This window comes from Dromiciops gliroides, chromosome 2 (assembly GCF_019393635.1).
Source record: "Dromiciops gliroides isolate mDroGli1 chromosome 2, mDroGli1.pri, whole genome shotgun sequence".
Lineage (NCBI taxonomy): Eukaryota > Metazoa > Chordata > Mammalia > Microbiotheria > Microbiotheriidae > Dromiciops > Dromiciops gliroides.
Genome location: NC_057862.1, coordinates 162,200,564 through 162,221,406, shown reverse-complemented (window position 1 = coordinate 162,221,406; position 20,843 = coordinate 162,200,564). Strand labels below are relative to the sequence as shown.

The 20,843-nt window shown below is 36.4% G+C and overlaps 1 protein-coding gene across 1 annotated transcript in view; it reads right to left on the bottom strand.

The window, feature by feature from the left end:
• The window catches only part of RFX7 (regulatory factor X7), a 174,496-nt gene that overhangs the window by 50,247 nt on the left and 103,406 nt on the right, over positions 1-20,843 (bottom strand). The window contains exon 2 of the mRNA XM_043986047.1: positions 20,710-20,743. Within this exon, the coding sequence (XP_043841982.1) occupies positions 20,710-20,743 (34 nt within the window). The remainder of the gene's footprint in view (positions 1-20,709; positions 20,744-20,843) is intronic.

The following is a 20,843-nucleotide window of genomic DNA, read 5'->3' as shown; positions in this document are numbered from 1 at the left end:
ATTACTTAAGGTTCAAGTATTTTTTTTTAGGTTAAGACATTTCTTTTTTTTATTTGTTGATCAATCAATCCGTCAAGCATCCATCCAGTCAGCTAATTAGTATAATGATAGAACACTGGATTTGGAATGGGGAAGACCTGAGTTAAAATCCTGAATTTAATATTTACTACCTCTATGACTCTGGACAAGTTATTAATTTTTTCCAGCCTCAGTTTCCAAATTTGTAAAATGAGGATAATAGCACAACAAGGTTGTTGTGAGGATCAGATGAGATAACATAAGTTAAGTGCTTTGCAAACCTTAAAGTACTGTTTTAATTATTATTTATTAAGCACTTCCTGCCACAGTTCAAGTATAATGACCAGTAGAATGGGGCTATTTTTAAACACTCCAGGAGGGCTCTCTCTCAGAGATAAAACCAGTACTTACAGCCATCAAGTCTTGAAAAAAGTTGCAAATGGGAGAGTGATAAGAACTTTTGAACCTCTCTGGACCAACAAAGATCTGTAAATGATTGGTTGCTAAGACTGGCTCTAAGCATTGTTAGTTTTTCTACCAAAGATAGTAGAGAAGCTTATGGCATCTTATGAGTTGCAGTTGCATCCCATGATTTCAGTTAGTTAGGGAAGGTAGGTAAGTCAAAAACATAAATGTCATCTCTGTTCTCTCTAATGTTTTCAAGGACTTGAAAAAGGAGAGGAGAATGTACATAAGGAAATTCTCATCCATATGAAAACTGAACTAGACTAAATCAATGGAAGATATTTGTAGCAAACTAGAGGGAAGTTAGCATCTTGAATTGTTTTGCAGACAGCCTAAGACATATAAAGCAGAACAGGTTCCAGTGACAGCCTAATGTTAAAAAGAAACTAATTATTTTTACCTCCTAAACTATTAAAGATTTAGGCATGGGAGAATGTCATCTATAGAAAAATCAGAAGATTTCATCTTTGGGGAGGGATAAAAAGAAAGAGAGAGAGGCACGTTCTTTGTTATGGTAGTTATCTATGCTCTTCTTCAGATTTGTATATTACTTTATTATCGTAGATGATCAATATCAATAGGAACCAAACAAAACATGTACATGCTTTCAAAAAACCCCTGTAGATTTCTTGAGTCTCTTCCTTCAATATTAAACAAAATAGTACTGGCTATTAGAAATCGGTATTAGAAACCAGTAGCCTAGATCTAGTAGATGGGTAAGGATATCCTCCTGATCTCCCCAATCTTACCTTAATTCTTTTCTTCCCTCACACAGAGGTTGAGGAGATCAGAGAAGTGCATCCAGAATCTGGAGTGGAACAACTATGGGACAGCTATAATGGCCCATGAGAACCACAAGGGTTGGGAGACTGCTCATTATATATTGACACATCAAGCCTAACTTCACATTCTAGCTTTAGCTTTGAATTCCTTCAGACCATTGATAAATGTGAAAATATTATATGATATAATGTATGATGTGCAGCACCTTTGGAAAAAAGATGTCAAGAACGATTCCTGATTAGAGGTTAATTCTGTTTCAGCCAGATAGCCTCTGTGGATTTTTGACTCTACAGTTCAAAGTGAGATGCTAAATACTGGTCTTGAACAAAAAATATTTACAAAGGAGGATCTCGATCTTGGGTTATGCTTAATTCAGTTAAATTAATAACCCTTTTTAGATTGCTTTGTTATTTCCATTTTCTCTTTCCAACTTAATCTTCAATATGCTTCTGCTGCTTTATGACTGCAGCTTTAAATATTAAACTCTATTCCATTTAATTTTATTTTTTCTCTTTTTTCTTTTTTTTGGGTAATTTTATTTTTTATTAAAACTATATGGTTTTTCATTCTTTTCTCTCTACCCCCACTACCGACTGAAAATAGAAGGAAAAAACAAGCTTTGCTAGAAAATCTGTATAATCAAGCAAAACAAATGTCCACATTGGCCATGTACAAAAATATAAATATATGTTTCATTTTACATACTGAGTCCTTTATCTCTCTATCAGGAGGTGGGTACTATTTTTTTCATCATTAGTCCTCTGGAATCCATGATTGGCCATTGTACTAATCAGAATTCCTAGCCATTTCAAAGTTGCTTGTCTAAAAGATAAATACACACACACACACACACACACACATACATATCCTTAGAGTTTGTTTTGCTTAGAACTGATCTCTCATTTAATCTGTCTTCCCTCTAATTCCTTCTCTTCCCCTTTCCCTAAACTATTTTCCTGTTGAGTGAAATGTATTTCTGTACCAAACTGTGTGTGTACCCTTCCCTCCTTTGACCAATTCAGATGAAGGCCAGGTTCAAGTTTCAGCCACTCCTCCTATTTCCTATTCCTAGTTTGCATATATTTCTACTTGAGCACCCTGAATATGCAAAATATTTATTAACCTTCCTTTCCCTTTTGTTTATCACTCTTTTGCCATTCAACTCTTAAGATCATCAAGATATAACAGAGCCAATCCCAGGCCGTTTCTAATTAGACTCCCTTTTTTGCCCATTGATGATGTCAATATTCAGAAAGAAAAATGTATCATCTCTTCATATATGAATACAAGTAGTTTATCCTTGGTTAGTCCTTATGATTGTTCACTCATGTTTACCTTTTTATATTTCTCTTAACTTTTGTGTTTGAACTGCAAAGTCATAGGTCTGGTCTTTTTCACCAGCCTTGGAAGTCTTCTATTTCATTAAAGATCATTTTGTTTCCCTTGTAGGATTATACTCAGTTTGCTAGTTGTTGTTTTTAGCTGTAAGCCTCTATCCTTTGCCTTCAGGAATATAATATTCCAAGTTTTCTGCTCCATTAGAGTAGTGTCTATTGAATCTTATGTGATTCTGACTATGGATTTCTTGGTACTTGAATTCATTCTGGTTGCTAGCAGTATCTATTTTATGATCTGGAAACTCTTGAATTTGACTATAATGTCCCTAGGAGTTTACATTTTGGGATTTCTTCCAGGTGGTGACCAGTGGATTCTTTCTATTTCTACTTTGTTCTAGGGTTCATAGAGATCTGGGCAGTTTTCTTTTAAGCTTTCTTGAAACATGATGGGCTCTTGTTTCATTTGAATAGTGTGATGAGTCTCAATTTTTTTTTCTCTTCGATTTGTTTTTCATTCAGTTGATACCTTAAATCTTTTTTTTTTAATTCTTTTGAGTTTGTCTCAGTATTTCTTGTAGGTTTCTTATTGGTCCGTTCTAATTTTCAGGGAGTTTGTTGCTTGGACAAGGTTTAGTATTTCTTGAACCAAGTTGTCATTCCCTTTCCAATTTTTTTCCCATAGCTCTCATTTCTTCCCCATTTCTTTTCTCAAACTCTCTCATTTCACTGAAAGAAACATTTTAAACTTTTTTAACCTTTTGCTTTATCTCCAGGAATTCTAGTTGAATTTTTGCCCAAAGTAGTATATATGTATGTATGTGTGTGTATGTTTGTGTGTGTGTATGTAAGTGTATTTAAAGGTTTGCAGTGTAGGTGTTTTGGAGTCATTCTCTTCTTCTGGGTTTGTGTCTTGAGTGTCCATGTCACCATGACAGCTTTTCATAGTGAGATTCTTTTGTTTGGTCATTCTTACAGCTTTCTTCCTGAGTTTCGATAATGTTAGGACCACACTATGTGAAATTCTGGAGGAAATGTCTGAGCTGGTCCTGTTACTGCTTTCTTTGGGTATTAAGTATTGTGTTATTCCAGGATCTCAGGGACAGTTCAGTTGGAGAACCTACAAACCTTTAAGATTACATTAACATGATTTTATGAATTTTGACAAAAAAGTATCCCATGGTCAATTTATAGATAAGCCTTTCCTCATTCATTTACTATGGTCCTTGGACTATAGATATACAATCCCTGTTTCAGGGTTCATTCTGTTTATATTTATTAATACAAACATACTTAAATTTATATAAAATATATGTACTATCATTAATAATAAGAATAAATTAATAAGAATTTATTAAGAGCTTATTATGTGCTAGGGATAATACTAGGCATTGGAAATACAAATACAATTACTAAAACAATTCATACTCAAAAAGAGCTCACAATGATTGGACTATGAAATATTCTATTATTATACTGACTTTATATATGTATCTAGATTTTAAGTTTATGCTATTACCAAGTTCAAATTGTGATGCCTCTTCCTAGGTCCCCATAGCATTACCTTATATCTTTGGTGGGGGAAACAAATTTCTCACATCTCTATACATCAATGGCTTAATTTAAATCTGCTTATTTTATGCATTTAGAAAATAAAGCTGCTGGTCATTTTAAGCAGTTATGTTTTTCTTTAATCCCTTTATTCCTAATCAAAATATACTGTGCAAATTGTGTTTGGGGGAAGATAACTGATAATTTCTTGATAGTGAGAGAAAAAAACCCTCTTTGGACTCTTCTCAGAGCCCTAAAGACAGAGTGAGTTTAGTTTCAAGCCCCGACCTGCCCCCCCCCCCCCCCGCTTCCCAGCAGGGGGCCACACAGCACACAAGACTCTGAGGACTTAGGGCTGAGGAGGGCCTGGAACAGGGCCTGCACTTTGTGGGAGCTGAACTGGGAGTTCACCTTGAGGCACCTGAGGTGATTCCCATGTAACCCCGATGTTCAAACCCCAACTTAAGTTTTGCTTCTTGACAAGTTATGTATGTTCACACAGCACTATTCTAGTGAGGAATGGATATTCTTGCCCAGAATAAGGTTAAGACCTAGTGCTGCAATCTGATTGGTCATTTAATGGGGCAATCTGATTTGTTGTTACAATTACCATATATGGGAGGTTGGTAAAATATGTTGTGCTGGGTTGTTTCTGTAATGCTGTATGGATTGTAATACTGTAATTTGATTGGTTGAGGGGGACCCTTGGTGGGTATAAATCAAGGTGTGGGACTCACTTCAGTTCACTCTCCTGCACATTCAGAAGAGTGCCCATCTTAGAAGATGAATAAAGATGCCTTCACCCACTCTCTGCTGCCTGCTTGGATTCTCTGAGCTGCAAACTGCCGCAACATTATTCAAGCTGTTAGCTGCATTTCTAACAATACGTTTGCCCGCTATAATTCCTTCTTGTTTATAGCTTGGTATATCTGTTCTATAAAAGTAGAATGAGACTTATCTTTCACTAGGTCATGTTAATGTTAGATTTAACATCCTAACTATGACAAAAATAAAAGATTCCCTATACCATCCTACTCAATAGCCACTTAAGTTACTTTTTTTTAACTCAGTGGAAGTTGGAGAATTTAACAAGTTTCTGTTTTCCTGATTATTTTGAGTCTTATCAGGTTTAATTATCCTTTATTATTCTCTTACTTTCCACTTTAAACACCCTTTCAACTACATCTAATTCTTCCCTGTCAGCTGAAAAAAAAATCTCCCTTGGACCTCTAAACATTCACCAAAACAGCCTTAGTAAATAAATGTCCAGGAAGGTGAAAGAACAAAAGTGTATGTTTGGGGAAATGGAAACCAGGAAGAGACATAAATTGATAACTTCCTCTTTTCTTTACTGGGAAGCACATATCAATTTAATATACATAAGTAGTAAATGAAGTCTTTTCACTTCCTAATTCCCAACAGACATCTAGGCATACGCTGTTCCTGAAACTCCATGCTCTGCAAGCTAGAAATGTGATTTCTAGGAATATATTAACTATGACAAAATTCCATTATAATAAAACAATTTAGGTGGTCCTGTGAAATTTTTAAAATGGGATTTTACTTTATAAGCAAACTTTTTTAAAACTGAGTTTAAAAAATATATATAATTTAGAGTGGATAAAAGCACTGGCCCTGGATTCAAAAGGACCTGGGTTCAAATTTGGCCTCAGACACTTGACACCTTACTAGCTGTGTGACCCTGGGCAGTCACTTAACCCTCATTGCCCTGCCAAAAAAAAAAAAATCCTATCTAAAATAAGTATAATTAGAACAACATTAAGGATTTATCTGTTTCATTAGATATTCAGCTAAGCATTCAATATCCTCAGTTTTATATATGTACTTTTTATATATGAAGATAACATTTCACTCATTATTAGCAAGGCATGCACTTGGAATATTTTTTCCAGTAATAAGGATTGATTTTTATCCTTATTCATGCTTACTCTCCCATGCTACTAACAGTATGCATTTTCAAGATGATTGACCATTACTAGGATACCCTCTATAGAATTTAAGTAATTCAATTTAAAAATGTATTAAGCAGCTGCTCTGTGTAAGGCCCTTTGCAAAGGAAAGCTACCTGTTTTAAAATATCAACTAAACTTATTACCCAGGACTCATCAGCAGTGTTTCAACCAGGTATGGCAATTATCTGCTTGTGACCTCCCCAATAAGTGAATTTCAGTTCCCAACCTATAAAAACAAAATATTTTATACAAGATGGTCTACTTTGCCCAAATCAACTGTCCCAGACCATTAATTGATCAACAAATATTTGCTACGTGTCAGGCACTGGGAAAATCATTGAAAGAACAGAGAATAGAACAATACCTGAAAATTCAGTATACCTATGAAGTAAAAAGAACCTATTAGATCAAACTCATATGGGATATGGCCTTCATGTAAATTAGCTACTTTACAACTAAATTTATTTAAATATGGTCCCTCTGCCAAGAAGGCTTTTAAAAAAATAAGTAAATTTTGTACACATACCTTTTAAAAAAAATTCTATGTAGCCTTTTTTCCTACCCCCACAAAACTGAACAAAAGAAAGAAAAAAGCCAGATTTTATAACATCTATGAAGTCACCTGAGTGTGTCTATTCATAGTAGAAATCGTATTTCATTCACAATATTATAAAATCATAGATTTAGAATTGGAAGGACCTTAGGGGTTATCTAGTCCAAACCACTTCATTTCTCACAATGAATCTTTTTGGAGATACAACTCATTTTAGTTGACTGTCTCCTGGGGAAAAAACTTTAGTAAAAATTGTCTCCGTTAACAAGATGACCTTCTGCCAACACTTGGGATTCTACACTCAGAGTGAATAATTTCAGTTCAATTCTTAGAAAGGAGGGATGATTCCTGTAAGTCACACATACAAACTCTTCTTTCTCCTTGACTCAACAGTTCCTAACCTATGAACTTAACAGCAACCACAGGACTATAGAAACACAGGATCTGGGCAGCTAGGTGGCACAGTGGATAGAGTACTGGCCCTGAATTCAGGAGGACCTGAGTTCAAATCTAGCCTCAGACACTTAACACTTACTAATTGTATGACCCTGGGGAAGTCACTTAAACCAAATTGCCCCCCTCACCCCCCCCCAAGAAACATAGGATCTAAGAGTTGGAAATTACCTCTGGGGACATGCAGTCCAATACAAACATGACTAAGATTTCCTTCTACAAGGTCCTTAACCAGTGGTTGCCCAATGTATGCCTTAGGTCCCTCTAGAGAAAGAATTCATTGCTTCCTGATACACTTTTAGAATCCAGTCTACTTTTAGAAAGTTCTTATTGTTAGGAAGTTTTCCTTTACATTAAGTATAAATATGCCTCACTGCAACATCCACTGACTGCCCCAGGTCTATGTTCTACCACAAAGCAGGAAAAAGTATGCATAAACCTTCTTTAATGTGGTAGCCCTTCAAATACTTGAAGACTCTGGTAAATTCATCTTCAATTCCTTCAATTATTTGTCATGTTTTCTAGTGCTCTCAATCACTTTCTTTTGACTGCTACAGCTTGTTTTTGTCACTCAACTAAGAGTTCTAGGAATCTCTTTAAGACTATAAATTGCATTGGTAAAGAAAGCTTCCCTATATCAACAAAATTACAGGTCTAATCTCTATCCATACTTAGTATTTTTTAAACTTTATTGGAAATTTTCTAGTCTAGCACATGACTTTTGCTTGAGCAACAAAAATAAACTATCTAAAAATGGCTGTTTTTAGTTACTGGATAAGAATTCTAAGATTTAAGTTCATATTCTGCAGACACAATAACAATGATAATATGTACCTTGGTAAGTTTATAAAACATTAAGGTGGGGGAAGCTAGATGGCCCAGCGGATAATAATTTCTATAGGTACCAACTGGGGTTATCAGGAAAGGACTCCTGTAGGAACTGGGGCCTGAGCCATTCCTGAGATAAAAGTAGCAAAACAGACACGTCTAGATAAAGTCGTTTCAAAAGCCTCCACAAAATACTACTTGAAAATTTCCCTAATTTAGTTTTTCTGAATTTCATGACTCAAATGAAGGTATTCCTTCTTCAGGTTTTTTAAAAATGGAAAATAAGCAAGAACTATGAAGAATTCAATTCAGCAGACATTTTTAAAGCACCTACTATGCATATGTGAAGCTCTATGCTCTGAAACAGAGGTGCTTCAAGGCTCTGTAACTATAACGACATGAATAATCCTTCCTCTAAAGGAACAGATAGCAACTCCTATATAGTTGAATATTGTAGTCAGTATACAAGAGCTGCTGACTAAAGAAACTCACTACCCTGTGGCCAACCTAGGGAAGAATCTCTACATTTAGGCATTTTTGTCTTCAGACAACAAATGTGCAATCCTTCACTAGGTTCATCCTTTCCAAGTTGGTAGATCCTTTTTTTACTTTGAGTTGCTCTGCAGTCTTTGAAAATTAACATTAGCTTCCATGTCAGAATAAGGCACCCAAGTAATACTTTAGTAGACATGTTAAGGATGCAAAAATGAAAAAATCATTTCTGACCTCAAAAAGCCTATAGTTTATTAGAAAGAATACAAAACATGTGCAGTTAAGTAAAATAAGACTTTGATACCATATAATATGATACCGTATCATATTAAATATAATTTTTCCCCTGCTTAATCTATACCTATATCTATCTGTGCTAGGAATAGGGAACAAAGAGACAGAAACAAAATAGATTCTGGCCTTAAGAAGCTTACATTCTAAGGTTAACCTTCCTTAGATCAGGGTTTCTTACTTTTTCCACTTGCCACCCACCCCTTTTCACCTGAGAAATTTTTATGTGACCCTGGGTATAAAGGTATATGAAATAGGTATATATAACCTTTACTGTTGCCAAATGTTTTCACAACACCCAAATTCAGTTATGGGGTCTCAACCCACAGTTTAAGAAGCTTTGCATTAGACCCTGTGGAAATTTATTTTGATTTGGGGACCCTACCTTTAAGGCTGAGATTAGAAAGCCTTAGGCCTTCAGTGTCTCTCCCCCTCCTCCTCAGCTTCAGCTGGGCGGGAAAAGCCCTGTAGGCTATACAAGACGCCAGGTCAGACAGCTGGGGGGAAAAAAGCCCCCACCTCCCTCCGACCTGAGCGGAGCTATCTGAAAGATAGCCTGTGCTGAGGCATGAGGCTCGAGAGCAGCCCCCGCCCCCACCAGCTGCAGCTCTGGCTGTCGGATTAGCTTGGTCTGTGGGGGGCGAAGGAAGCCCGGAGATTTGAGTGGAGAGAAGAAAAGGTATATATAGACCTGGGAGTGAGACAGGAGGGGGGAGACGGACTAGATAGACAAGACTCGGGTTCGGACGGACAAGAAGAGGTCAAGAGGCAGCTGAGGAGACGGCAAAGATTGGAGACTAGAGACGGGGCTAGAAGGACGCAGGAGAAGACGAGAAGGACTAGGAGCAGGCAAAAGAGAGGCCGAAGGGCAAACTGACAGAGCAGACAGACAGAAGGTTACAGGCCTTAATACAAACCAGGGAAAGTGTAACATGCCCTGAGGCCGGAGGCGGCTAAGGCCCTTACTGTATTCAAGAAGTTCCAAGCACAGCAGGTGGGAAAGAGACACAGTGGAAAAAGACCGCAGGAAAGCAGTCAGGTTGTAAATTTTATTTCCCTGTATTCTTAATTTGAAATAGTATCTCATAAATAAACTCTGCTTTGATTATTTGGTTAAGAGGCTTCTTAATCTTTAGTTTATCAGTTTGGGAGCAGTGTGGTGGAACTTTATAAACGGCCCATATTAAATTAAACGCAGTCAGATAGCCAAATAGTCAAAAGTCCCCAGATTAGTCCTCCAGTCAGATTAGTCCCCCCAAATTAGGCTGGTCATCAAAAATATTTCTACAACCCTATCATTCCCGCAGGCTATTATCCTAAATCTCTTCTCTCATTCTCAAAGTCCTGGAAAAGCTGGCTATACACCTTACCTGTACTTCCTCTATTTTCACTCATTTCTCAATCCTTTACAATCTGACTTCTGAACTCATTACTCAATAAAAACTTTTTGCCGAAGTTAGCAATGATTCTTTGATTGCCAAACCTAATTGCTTTTTCTCAATCTTGATTCTTCTTGACCTTTCTGCAGCATTTAACACAGTTCATCAACCTACCTAGATACTCTTTTTTCTGGGTTTTCATGTCACCTTTCCTGTTCTGCCCTACTTGCCTGACTACTCACTCCTCAGTGTCCTCTGCTGGGTCTTCATACATACCATAACATACACCCTAACTATGGGTGTGCCTCAAGACTCAGTCTTCATCAACTCCCAGAGGTTCAATTAATATCCCTATGAAGATGACTTCCAGAAGTATATATTGAGCTCACATCACTAACTGCCTATTGGACATATTCAAACTGGATATTCCACAGACATTTAAACTCAACATATTCAAAACAGAATTTATCTTTACCTACAAACCCACCCTTTCACTATTTCTTTTAAGAGTAACAGGATCCTTTATCTTTGACTCGCCTCTCTCCCTCTTCCCACATTACCATGTCAGTTGCTAAATCTTGCCATTTCTGTCTCCACAACAACTAGGCCTCAGTTTCTTCATCTATAAAATGAGGGAATGAAACTTTTCAGACATCTCATTTCCCACCCAGATGCACTAATTTCTGACTCTGACTTCTCCACCAAGCCTCCCAGTAAACTTATCTTTGGGAAATCTCATTATTTTGCAAGATCCAATCAGCCTTGTTACTCATATCTCAACAGTACCCTGAGTCCCTATGATTAGAGGGCAGAGCCATAAACTTCTCCATTTAAGAAGAGAGGACATTCATTACAAACATCTCCTCAGATAGACAGATCATTTCCCACCTGACTGCATTCATTTGAACCTTCTCTAACCTCTCCACCGTACCTGCCTTCCTCCTCGCTCTTTTTCATCCTTCTTTTGTATACTGTCTTCTCCAATTAGACAAGCTCCTTTGAGGACAAGGGCTGTCTTTCTTTGCATTTATATTTATTTGGATTTCTCTCCCCAATGCTTAGCACAGAGCCTGGCACACAGGCACTTAATAAATATTTACTGATTATTTATTTGACTACTGAATGGCTCCTGAGGTCTCTTCCACCTCTCTATCTATGACCCTGGGATCTGGCACTACTAATATGGCCACCATCTTAGTTCATCACTTCCACCCTGGACTACTGTAGCAGTCTCCCAGTTGGTCTCTGTTCCTCAAGTTTCTCCCTCTTTATTCTTCTACGTAGCTACCGAAGCCATTTTCCCGAAGTGCCAGTCTATGTCACTCCTCTATTCAATATATTCCAATATTCTGCAGTTCTGGAAAACTATCCCCCTTTACCTCTATTCCACAGAGTCCCTGGTTTCCTTCAAAATGACCTTCTACATGAAGCCTTTCTTGATCTCCCTAGTCACTAATAACCCCCCAATTACCTTGAATTTATGCTGTATATATTTATATATGTACATGCTATTTTCCCTTAAAGAATATAAATGTAACTGTAAATTCCTTGAAAGCAATATCTCTTCTTTTTGTATATCCCTAATGCTTAATGTAGTGCCTGACACTAAGTAAGTACTTAAATTCTTGCTGATTTATATATAGATATAGAATAATAATTTATGTATACATAATTTATATATAAATATAATAATTTATATATAAACTATATAACAATAGCAACAAAAAAAATAATAATAGCTAACATTTACACAGTGTTTGTGATATGCCAGGCACTCTGCCGAGCCCTTTACAATTATTATCTCATTTGAATCTCACAGTAGGCAGGTGCTACTATTATCTCCATTTCACAGATGAGGAAACTGAGGCAAACAGAGATTACGTGACTTGCCCAAGGCTACACAGCAAACAAGTATCTGAGGTTGCATTGGAATTCAACTCTTCCTCACTTCAGTAAGCTCTGTCTTTCTGATTCCAAATAGAGCATTCTATCTATGATATCATGCCACCTCCAAACAGTAAAACTACATCTTGGAAAAAATGGAGCTTTAGCAACAACATCCTAAATGCCACAATGTAAAGAAAGATACTAATCTTAAAAGTAGAGAACTTAGTCTTCAAAATGAATCATAATATTCTCAGCCTTCAAGGACAAGAAATTATTTTTTCAGGTAAAAATTTTAAAGAAGATACTTTAGAAAGAGAGATAAAAGGATTATCAATTATATATATATATACTTTCTTATTATCTATAGGGGTCAATTTTAGAGTCCTTTTCTAACTACAACTAGCACAGTTAAAGACTTGAAAAGTGATACACAGGCCTGCCAAGAAGGTTATTCGCTGCTTTCCCATCCAATTTATCATTGTTCTCAATAGGAGCAAGCACTGTTGCTGTTCGTACAATCTCTATAGAAAGATGTTCTTGCTTTACTGGGGATGCAGAAGAGGATTCTTGCCCAGAAAAGGGATGAACTGGATCACTTTTAAAGTCCCTTTCAATTCTGAAATTCACTTTTTCTATCTTTCTGTTGATCTAGCAGGACACTAAAAACTTTTGTATTTAATGATCTTCAGATAGCAAAGTGGGAATCTTAGCTGGACAGCTATTCTGAATTCTTTTTCTGTGTATTTTTAAAAAATGCTTCAATGGCCTCTGTTATTTGGCATCTTTTGTTAAGCCTCTTCTCCAAAAACTACCCTCTCAGTTAAAAAAACAGGAGAAAAAAAACCCAACCCCTGAAACAAAACAAATTGTCAAGCAAAACAAATCCACGTGGTGGCCATGTTCAAAAATATATGCTTCTTTCTGTACCCTGAGACTATTACCTTTATCAGGGCATGGACTCTGCAGATTGTTTTTTTTTTTTTAATCAGAACTTGTCTTTCAATATTTTATTTTTCTTTACAATGGTGTTGTCCTTATATAAATTGAGCTCTTAATTCTACTTATTTACTGTGAATCAGTTCATTGTATCCACAATTATCTGAATTTATCTCACTTTTTTACATGCAATAATATTCCACTACATACACATACCATAATTTCTTCAGTCAATTCCCAATTGAGGGGCAACCTTTAGAGCCTAGTAGTTTTCTTTTCCTTTTAAATTCTCCTTCAGTTCAGGAACAGAAATTTTGTTTTGTTTGTGACTTTTCCCTCCCAGGTATTAGCCTCTCTCTTAACTCCTTCCTCTCAAATCTTTGCTTGTCTGTTTATTGAGTCTGATGTATTTCTACACCAAATTGTTTGGGTCTGTATGCATGTGTGCTTTCAATCCTCCTTTTGTCTGCTTCAGAAAGTAAGGTTTACTCTCCAAACACTTTCTCCATGTTTAATGTATATTCTCATTAACCCCATTTATAAGAAATATCAAGTTTCATTCCCATCTTCCTCTCTTCTACACTAGGGTACTCCATTTATCCTCCCTTCTCTTTTTCTTCTTAAAACTCAGAACAGAACCAAATTCCTTCCCTCCCCACCCGTTTCCTGACCTCATGGGTGCTGGTTTTCTTATTTATCTCTGCTTATAAATTTTGAATACATTATGGTTCTGAAAAGAGGTTTCTTTTTAAGGTTTCCTCCCTATTAAAATATTAGCATTACACTTCACCATGTTGCATTTCCAGTTTTTTCCTGGACTCGTACTTATATTTCAAAGTTTCTAATCATTCATCATCAGAGATGTCTGAGAATCATCTTTTCCACACAACAGTCCATTTTTTTTCTCCTGTGGGACTATACTTAGATTTGTAGGGTAAGTGATTCTTGTATGTAAATTCATTCTTTTTGCTTTTTAAAATACTCTATTCCAAGATTTCATGTAAAGCAGAAGTTATCAGGCCTTGTGTGATCTTGATTGTGATTCCTGTTACTCTAACCCCTTGCTTCTAGGGTGTTCTCAAACTATTTTAAATTTGATGTGAGAGCTCAGGATTTTGGCTTTGACATTTTTCCCTTTTGGAAAGTGATCGGTAGATTCTTAGAAGGTGATCAGTGGATTCTTTCTATCTTCCCCTATTCTGCTGCTGCTAACAGATCTAGGTAGTTTTCATTAATAGTTGGGTTTTTTGAAACAGGGTACCTAGTGTTTTATTTTTTAAATCACAATTTTCATGGAATTCAATGATTCATAAATTATTTCTCCTTGATCTATTTTCCAAGTCAGTTGTTTTTATTAGCAGTTATATCTTACATTCTCCTCTATTTTTTTCCATCTTTAGATTTTGTTCTAATTTTTTTGTCTGTCACTGATTTGAGATACTCTAGTTAGCATTTTTGTTTCTAAGCTAGTTATTCACCTTCCAATTATTTTCTCCAGAGCTTTTATTTCATTTTTTACCTCTTGCTTCATTTCTATTTTTGTAGTCCTTGTGGAAAATCTGTTTTGTTTTTTAGTTTAGTTTTGTTTTTTTCCCCTGTGAGTCACTGCTGACAGTAACTATTTTGGGAAATTTCTAGAGCTACAATAATTTTTAAAATACTAGTTGATATCTTCTTTAGTTAATTAGCTAGGGTTTTGTATCAGGGCCAGCATCTATACCACGTCACACTTTTGGGTAGGGTGGTTGGTTCTGCTTATATTTGTCCTAGGTCAACCTCCACATCCTTAGATTAGGTCTGAAACTTTGAGGTGCAGAGCACAGGATCAAAAGGGTAGGGCCCAAAGGTCCTGGCTTTTCAGGTCTAAGCACTATAGCATTGTTTTGGTCACTGTCACTCCTTGAGCTTTTAAGAATGCCACCTCGGGGCTTTCTGATTACCACTGGGCTTTTTCCAGAGAGCCCTCTGCTCTTTCGGCCTCACACATGGCCTTGGAGGATATGCGTGTTGATCTATAAAGACAACATGGGCTTGTTTGCAAACACTAGTTTTCCTGGCCACCCTGTTTCCTACTCCCTGTGAGCTTATGAAGCTCACAGGCACCAGGAAACTTCATTAAGTTTTAGGAAGAAGAAATAACTTACTTTAGTTCCTTGATCATTATTCATTGTAATGATTGGAATGACGCCACCTGCTGGAGACTTACTGTAGCAAAGCTCCGCCATGAGGAGAAGGCGTCTGAGGACAAGATATGCAGCTCTTTGGTGTCAGGAAGGATGTTTGCTTGTGGGAGGAAGAGGGGGCAAGGCTGGCGCTCTCTTTCGTCAGGACTCTGGTTGAGAGTGGAGCTAGGAATGCTCTCTCCCTTTAATAAATAGATGAATCTAGGCCTTTCTCTCTCTCTTTACCAAATTCTTATTCTCCTTAATAAATGCTTAAAAGTCTAACTCTTGCTAAAGCTTATAATTTATTGGAGACCACTCATTAGATATTTTAGACAGACTAGCTAGAATTTTAGCCCCTTACATCATCATGGTGTGAATTTGCTGGAATCACTATGTGGAAAAAGAAAATCTGCCTCCTGTTCTGGCAGACATATTAGACAGAAGTGAATTCATTTCAAAATGATTAATAAAAGTATTGCTACAATTGAAAATTCTTTCTCAAATACAGCCATTCCAAAACTTAAAATAGTAAGCTTAGAGAACCAAAAGAGATTTGTTTTTAAAATCAGTACACCTGATTTTTAAAAGGTGTTATAAAAAGTTTTAAAAGGAGTTATAAAAGACAATAGTAAGTTGAAAATTTTTATTTTCCACTTTTAAAAAGATTAAATATAAACAATCTTAAAATCAGGTAAACCAGAAAGATAGCTGTAGGTATGTACAGGAATTTCCAAAAATCTTAGTGCATTTTTAAGCTATTAAAGCTTAAATAATTAAGGTTTTGGGGACATATTCTCTCTCAAATGCACATATGCATATGCATATACATATACAAAAGGGTGTGTGTGTTTGTATACATATGAATGAAATTTGAAACTCTATATGAGTTATGTCTCCAGCGAACAGAGTTTAAGTCTTTCTAACCATTAACCTGACCATTCTAATTACAGATCCAGGAAGCAACAAAAATAACAATTTAGTTAAATTTTTTCCATTATAGTTTAGACTCATGTTGGTCCATCAGTCAATAATCATTTATTAAGCATCTATTATTTGTCAAGCAATGTGCTAAGCACTGGGGAGACAAAGAAAGGAAAAGATAGTACCTAGTCTAATGATGGCAATAACATGAAAACATCTATGTACAAACAAGATATATACAGGATAAATTTGGAATAATCAATAAAGGGTGAATCAGGAAAGCCTTCTTGTAGACAATGGGATTTTAAATGGAACTTGAAGGAAACCAGGCTAGTCAGGAAGCAAATATAAGGAGGGGAGAGCTTTCCAGGCACAAGAGACCGCCAGTGAGTAAAAATGCTTGGAGTCTGGCAATGGATAAAGTTTCACTGGACTGCAGAGTAGGTGGCAAAGAGCAGGGTGCTAAGAGACATTCCCTGATTCTCTAGAAAAATAAAAGGGGGTAAAGTTGTGAGTGGCTTTGAATGTTAGACAGAGGTCTTCATATATGATTGTTGAGGAAATAGGGAGTCACGGGAGTTTATTGAATGAGGGTTTGTGACATGGTCAGATCTGGGCTTTAAGAAGAATAAACTGACAGCTATATAGAAGATGGACTGGAGTGAGGAGAGACTTGAGGCAGAGAGACCAAAGACTATTGCAATAGTCCAGGTGTGAGGTGATGATAATCTAGACCAGGGTGCTAGGAGCATCAGAGGAAAAAGGGACATATAGGAGAGATGTTAGAAAAGTAAAACTGACAGATGTTGGCAAAAGATTAGATGTGGACAGTGAGAGGGCCCAAATAGTTGAGGAGGGGCTCCTAGCTTGTGAGCAGAGGTTACTGGGAGGAAGATAGTTCCCTTGACAATAATAAAAATGTTCAGAAGGGGGAGAACTTGAAAGAGAAAGATAGCTGAGGTTTGGTTTTGGAAATGTTGAGTTTAAGATGTCTACAAGACATGCTGATTGCAATAAGTAGTTGGAGAAAGAAGTCTAGAAGTTAAGAGAAAGGTTAGATTGGGATAAGAAGATAAGAATCATTATCACAGAAATGATCATTGAATCCACTGGAGCTGATGAGAAGACCCAGTGAAACAGCACAGAGGAAGAAGAAAAGAAGGCCCAAGACAGAGCCCTGGGGGGACACCCACTTTCAGTGAGCATCACCTGGATGAAGATCTAGCTAAGAAGATTGAGTAAGTGTGGTCAGATAGGTAGGAGCATAACCAGGATAGAGCAGTGTGAGAAACTGGAAAGAAGAGATAACCAAGAACAGGGTGATCTACAGTGTCAAAGACTGCAGAGAAATCAAGAAATATGATGGCTGAAAAAGGCCATTAGATTTAGGAATTAAAGGGTCAGTGGTAACTCTAGAGAGAATCATTTCAACTGAATGAAGTTGGAAGCAAAACTGTAGAAACTTAAGAAGAGAGTGAGAGGAAAGGAAGTAAAGGTGCCTATTTTAGATGGCCTTCTCAAGGAGTTTAGCCAATAAAAGGAGAAACATGGGATAATAGCCAAGTAGGGGTAGATGGATTTTTTTTTTGAGGATGAAGGGAAAATGTACATATTTACAAGCAGTAGGAAGTAGCCATTAGATAGAGATTAGACAGGGAGAAACTAGAGATAAACAAGAGAGTGGGAATAATAGAAGGCGGAAATCTTCTGAAGACAGGATGTAATGGGATTGCTTTGGCATGTAGAAGGGCTCTCCTTGTGTAAAACAAAGGTGAAGGAATACAATGGCAGAAGGCTTCTGGGTGATGTGAGGAGGAGGGGAGAAGAGAGTTCTCAATAAATGGTTTAAATATTTTCAATGAAATATGGGGCAAGGTTCTCATCTGAGATGGTGGAAAAAGGGGGAGTCAAAGGAGTTTTGAGGAAGGATGGAAAGGTTTGGGAAAGCTGCTTTGAGGAGTGGAAAGTGAGTTAATTAAGGTGATATAAAAGGATTGCCTCAATGTAGTGAGGGGCCAGTTGGGATTATGTCACATAAATTTGTAGTACTCAGCATAATTTCATTATCTTCTCAAACATTATTCAGCAGCATGTGAACAGAAGTGAGGTAACAGATGATGGGAATCAGCCAGGGTTGAAACTTTGCAGGACAAGACTGGCAGCTAAGGAGGCAAGGGACTTGAGAGAATAAGACAGTGTAGAGTTGGACTGATTCACCAAGAAAGATAAGGAAGGGAAGAGAAGGTGACAAATAAAAGGTGACGGCATGGGAAGGAACTCCAATTTGAGATGTTAGTGATATTCAGTCTATAAGAAGGGATGTCTGTTCATTGATTTTTTTTTTAAGCAGGGCAATGAGGGTTAAGTGACTTGCCCAGGGTCACACAGCTGGTATGTGTCAAGTGTCTGAGGCTGGATTTGAACTCAGGTCCTCCTGAATCCAGGGCCAGTGCTTTATCCACTGTGCCACCTAGCTGACCTTGCTCATTAATTTGAGATAGATAGATAGATAGGTAGATAATCATTCTATGGATATATTTCTGAAATTAAACAAAAATGACAATGGTGTACAAAAAATGGTTTGGTGTACAAATTAATTTGATGACCCCTTGTAACAACTCTATTTCTCTCCCATTACCAGAGGTCTGAGGATTATAAGTGACAAAATACTGTTTTAGTTAATGATTTATTCCTATTAACAAATTTTAAGTCAAATTACATTGCTACAGGCAAGTCCTTGGGTATAATTATCCCAACACAAGATATTCCTACAGGGAGAATACTTGAAAGCATTGATACATATTGGAAGAGGAATACCATTGGCAAATGATTCAATTCTAAGGACATAAGAACCTGGATACTTTTTTTTTCAGGAAGCTACACCATTTGAGATTATTACCCAATATTTTCCCATCATTTCCTATCATTTCCAACTATATTCATGCAAACAGTGATATGAATTAGATTATATGTTCACCAATGCCAAACAACTTTTTAATTCATTTTACAAAGTTCCCTGATGTCTCTAGTATCTAATACACTCTCCTCAAATTACTTTGTATTATACCTGCATGTTACATTTTCTAGAAGAATGTAAACTTATTGCAGGAAGGGGAAGGTTTCATTCTTAGTTCAGTATCACAATACATAGTAGGTGTTTACCAAATATTGAATTGAACTGAATGTTCCGATTATAACAAATGCATATTTAATGGTTGCTAAAATAAAATGACAAATTGCATTCTTAGGCTGTTTTTGAACAGGTTAATGAAAATTTCAATCTTAATTATGTTTTCTATTATATAATGATAAAATATTGGGTTAAAAGAACCTTACCATCTAGTTCAACCTTGTCCTTATACAGAAAAGGAAACTGAGGCCTAGAAAGGTTAAGTGACTTGTCTAAGGTTATAAAGGTAATATGGAGCAGTGCTAGGATTTGACTTCATAGCCTCCAATTCTAAATCCAGTGCACTGCAGCAAGGAGGTCTCATAATTATTATAGTTTAAAATTGTAACCAATGTACACTTTTGAATTAGAAGGAATACCATATGTTGATATAGCTTTAAATTTTCTGCCTGGAACATTAACAAAACTTTGGACTCTAACAAAGATAAAGAAGGTGGGTTATATTTACTTCTCTAGTTAGTAAGATAAATAGAAAAAGTCAAACAATTTGATTCTATTTAGATATTTGTAATTAGTATGCACATATCAGCTCTAATAATTACGAAAGTCTCTACCCTTCATTTTCTCAGTACATATGCAATCTAGATAATCACCTGATACCATCAAAAATAGAATAAACTAGTTTCTCCAGAAACTGTTAGTAAATGAACAAAGAAATACTGCAGTTCTCTACTAATTCCATTTGTCACCATGCCTTCTGGCCAATAAGATGTAATCAAACATGCAACAGCTGAATTAATGTCTTTCTGTTAGACTTGGTAGGGAAGAGACATCCTGAACTCACAAGTCTAGAGATGAGCAAAAAGGTTGGCTTACTGAAGTGACACTGCTGGGAAGCTGAGAATATGGCCCTTGATCACTCCAGGCAGAATCAACAGAGAGAGATATGCAAGAAGCCAGCGCTATTCCAGTAGCAAGAACAGCTGCATGCTCCTTCCCCCACTGAAGCATCATATTCCACTCAACTATATGTGTAGCAAGAGCTAAGAACCACAAATACAATCTAAAATTAAACTATTAAATTAATTGTATATTTAACTCCTAAAGATCTAGTCCAAAATCTGAAAAACATATACAGGCAAAACAAAACAACAAAACCAGCATCTTAATATTTGCTGTAAAGAAAAAAACCAAAAAACCCCAACCCATTACCCTTACCTCCCCAAAACCCACCAAACTTATACAGTTAATAGAAGGCAAAAATATCCAGTTTAATTAATATATTTACTTCCAGAAGTATTATTTTCAGCAAAATATAATAAGTTTTAAATAACAATGTGTTGTCTTCTGGTAGTGGTTTTGCTATGTTGTGTAGAAGTAACTGTATAAGAAAACATTATGGTCCTATACCCTGGGGCTATATTAAATGTACAGCTATTTTTATTAAAATAAGAATATATTTTAAACAATATTTTTAAAAATTAATATATTTTATCCAAGTAAAATTAGCCTAATTAAAGAAACATTTTAACATTAATGTTTTTACTTACCAAAATGCAGTCCACTTTAGATTGTACAGTTTTGCTAAAAAGAAGAGGAGAAAAAAGTTAAATTAATCACTGTGATACACTTGTTGACTTTTACCTATCATATTCCAAAGCACATATACTGATTTGCCTATCTT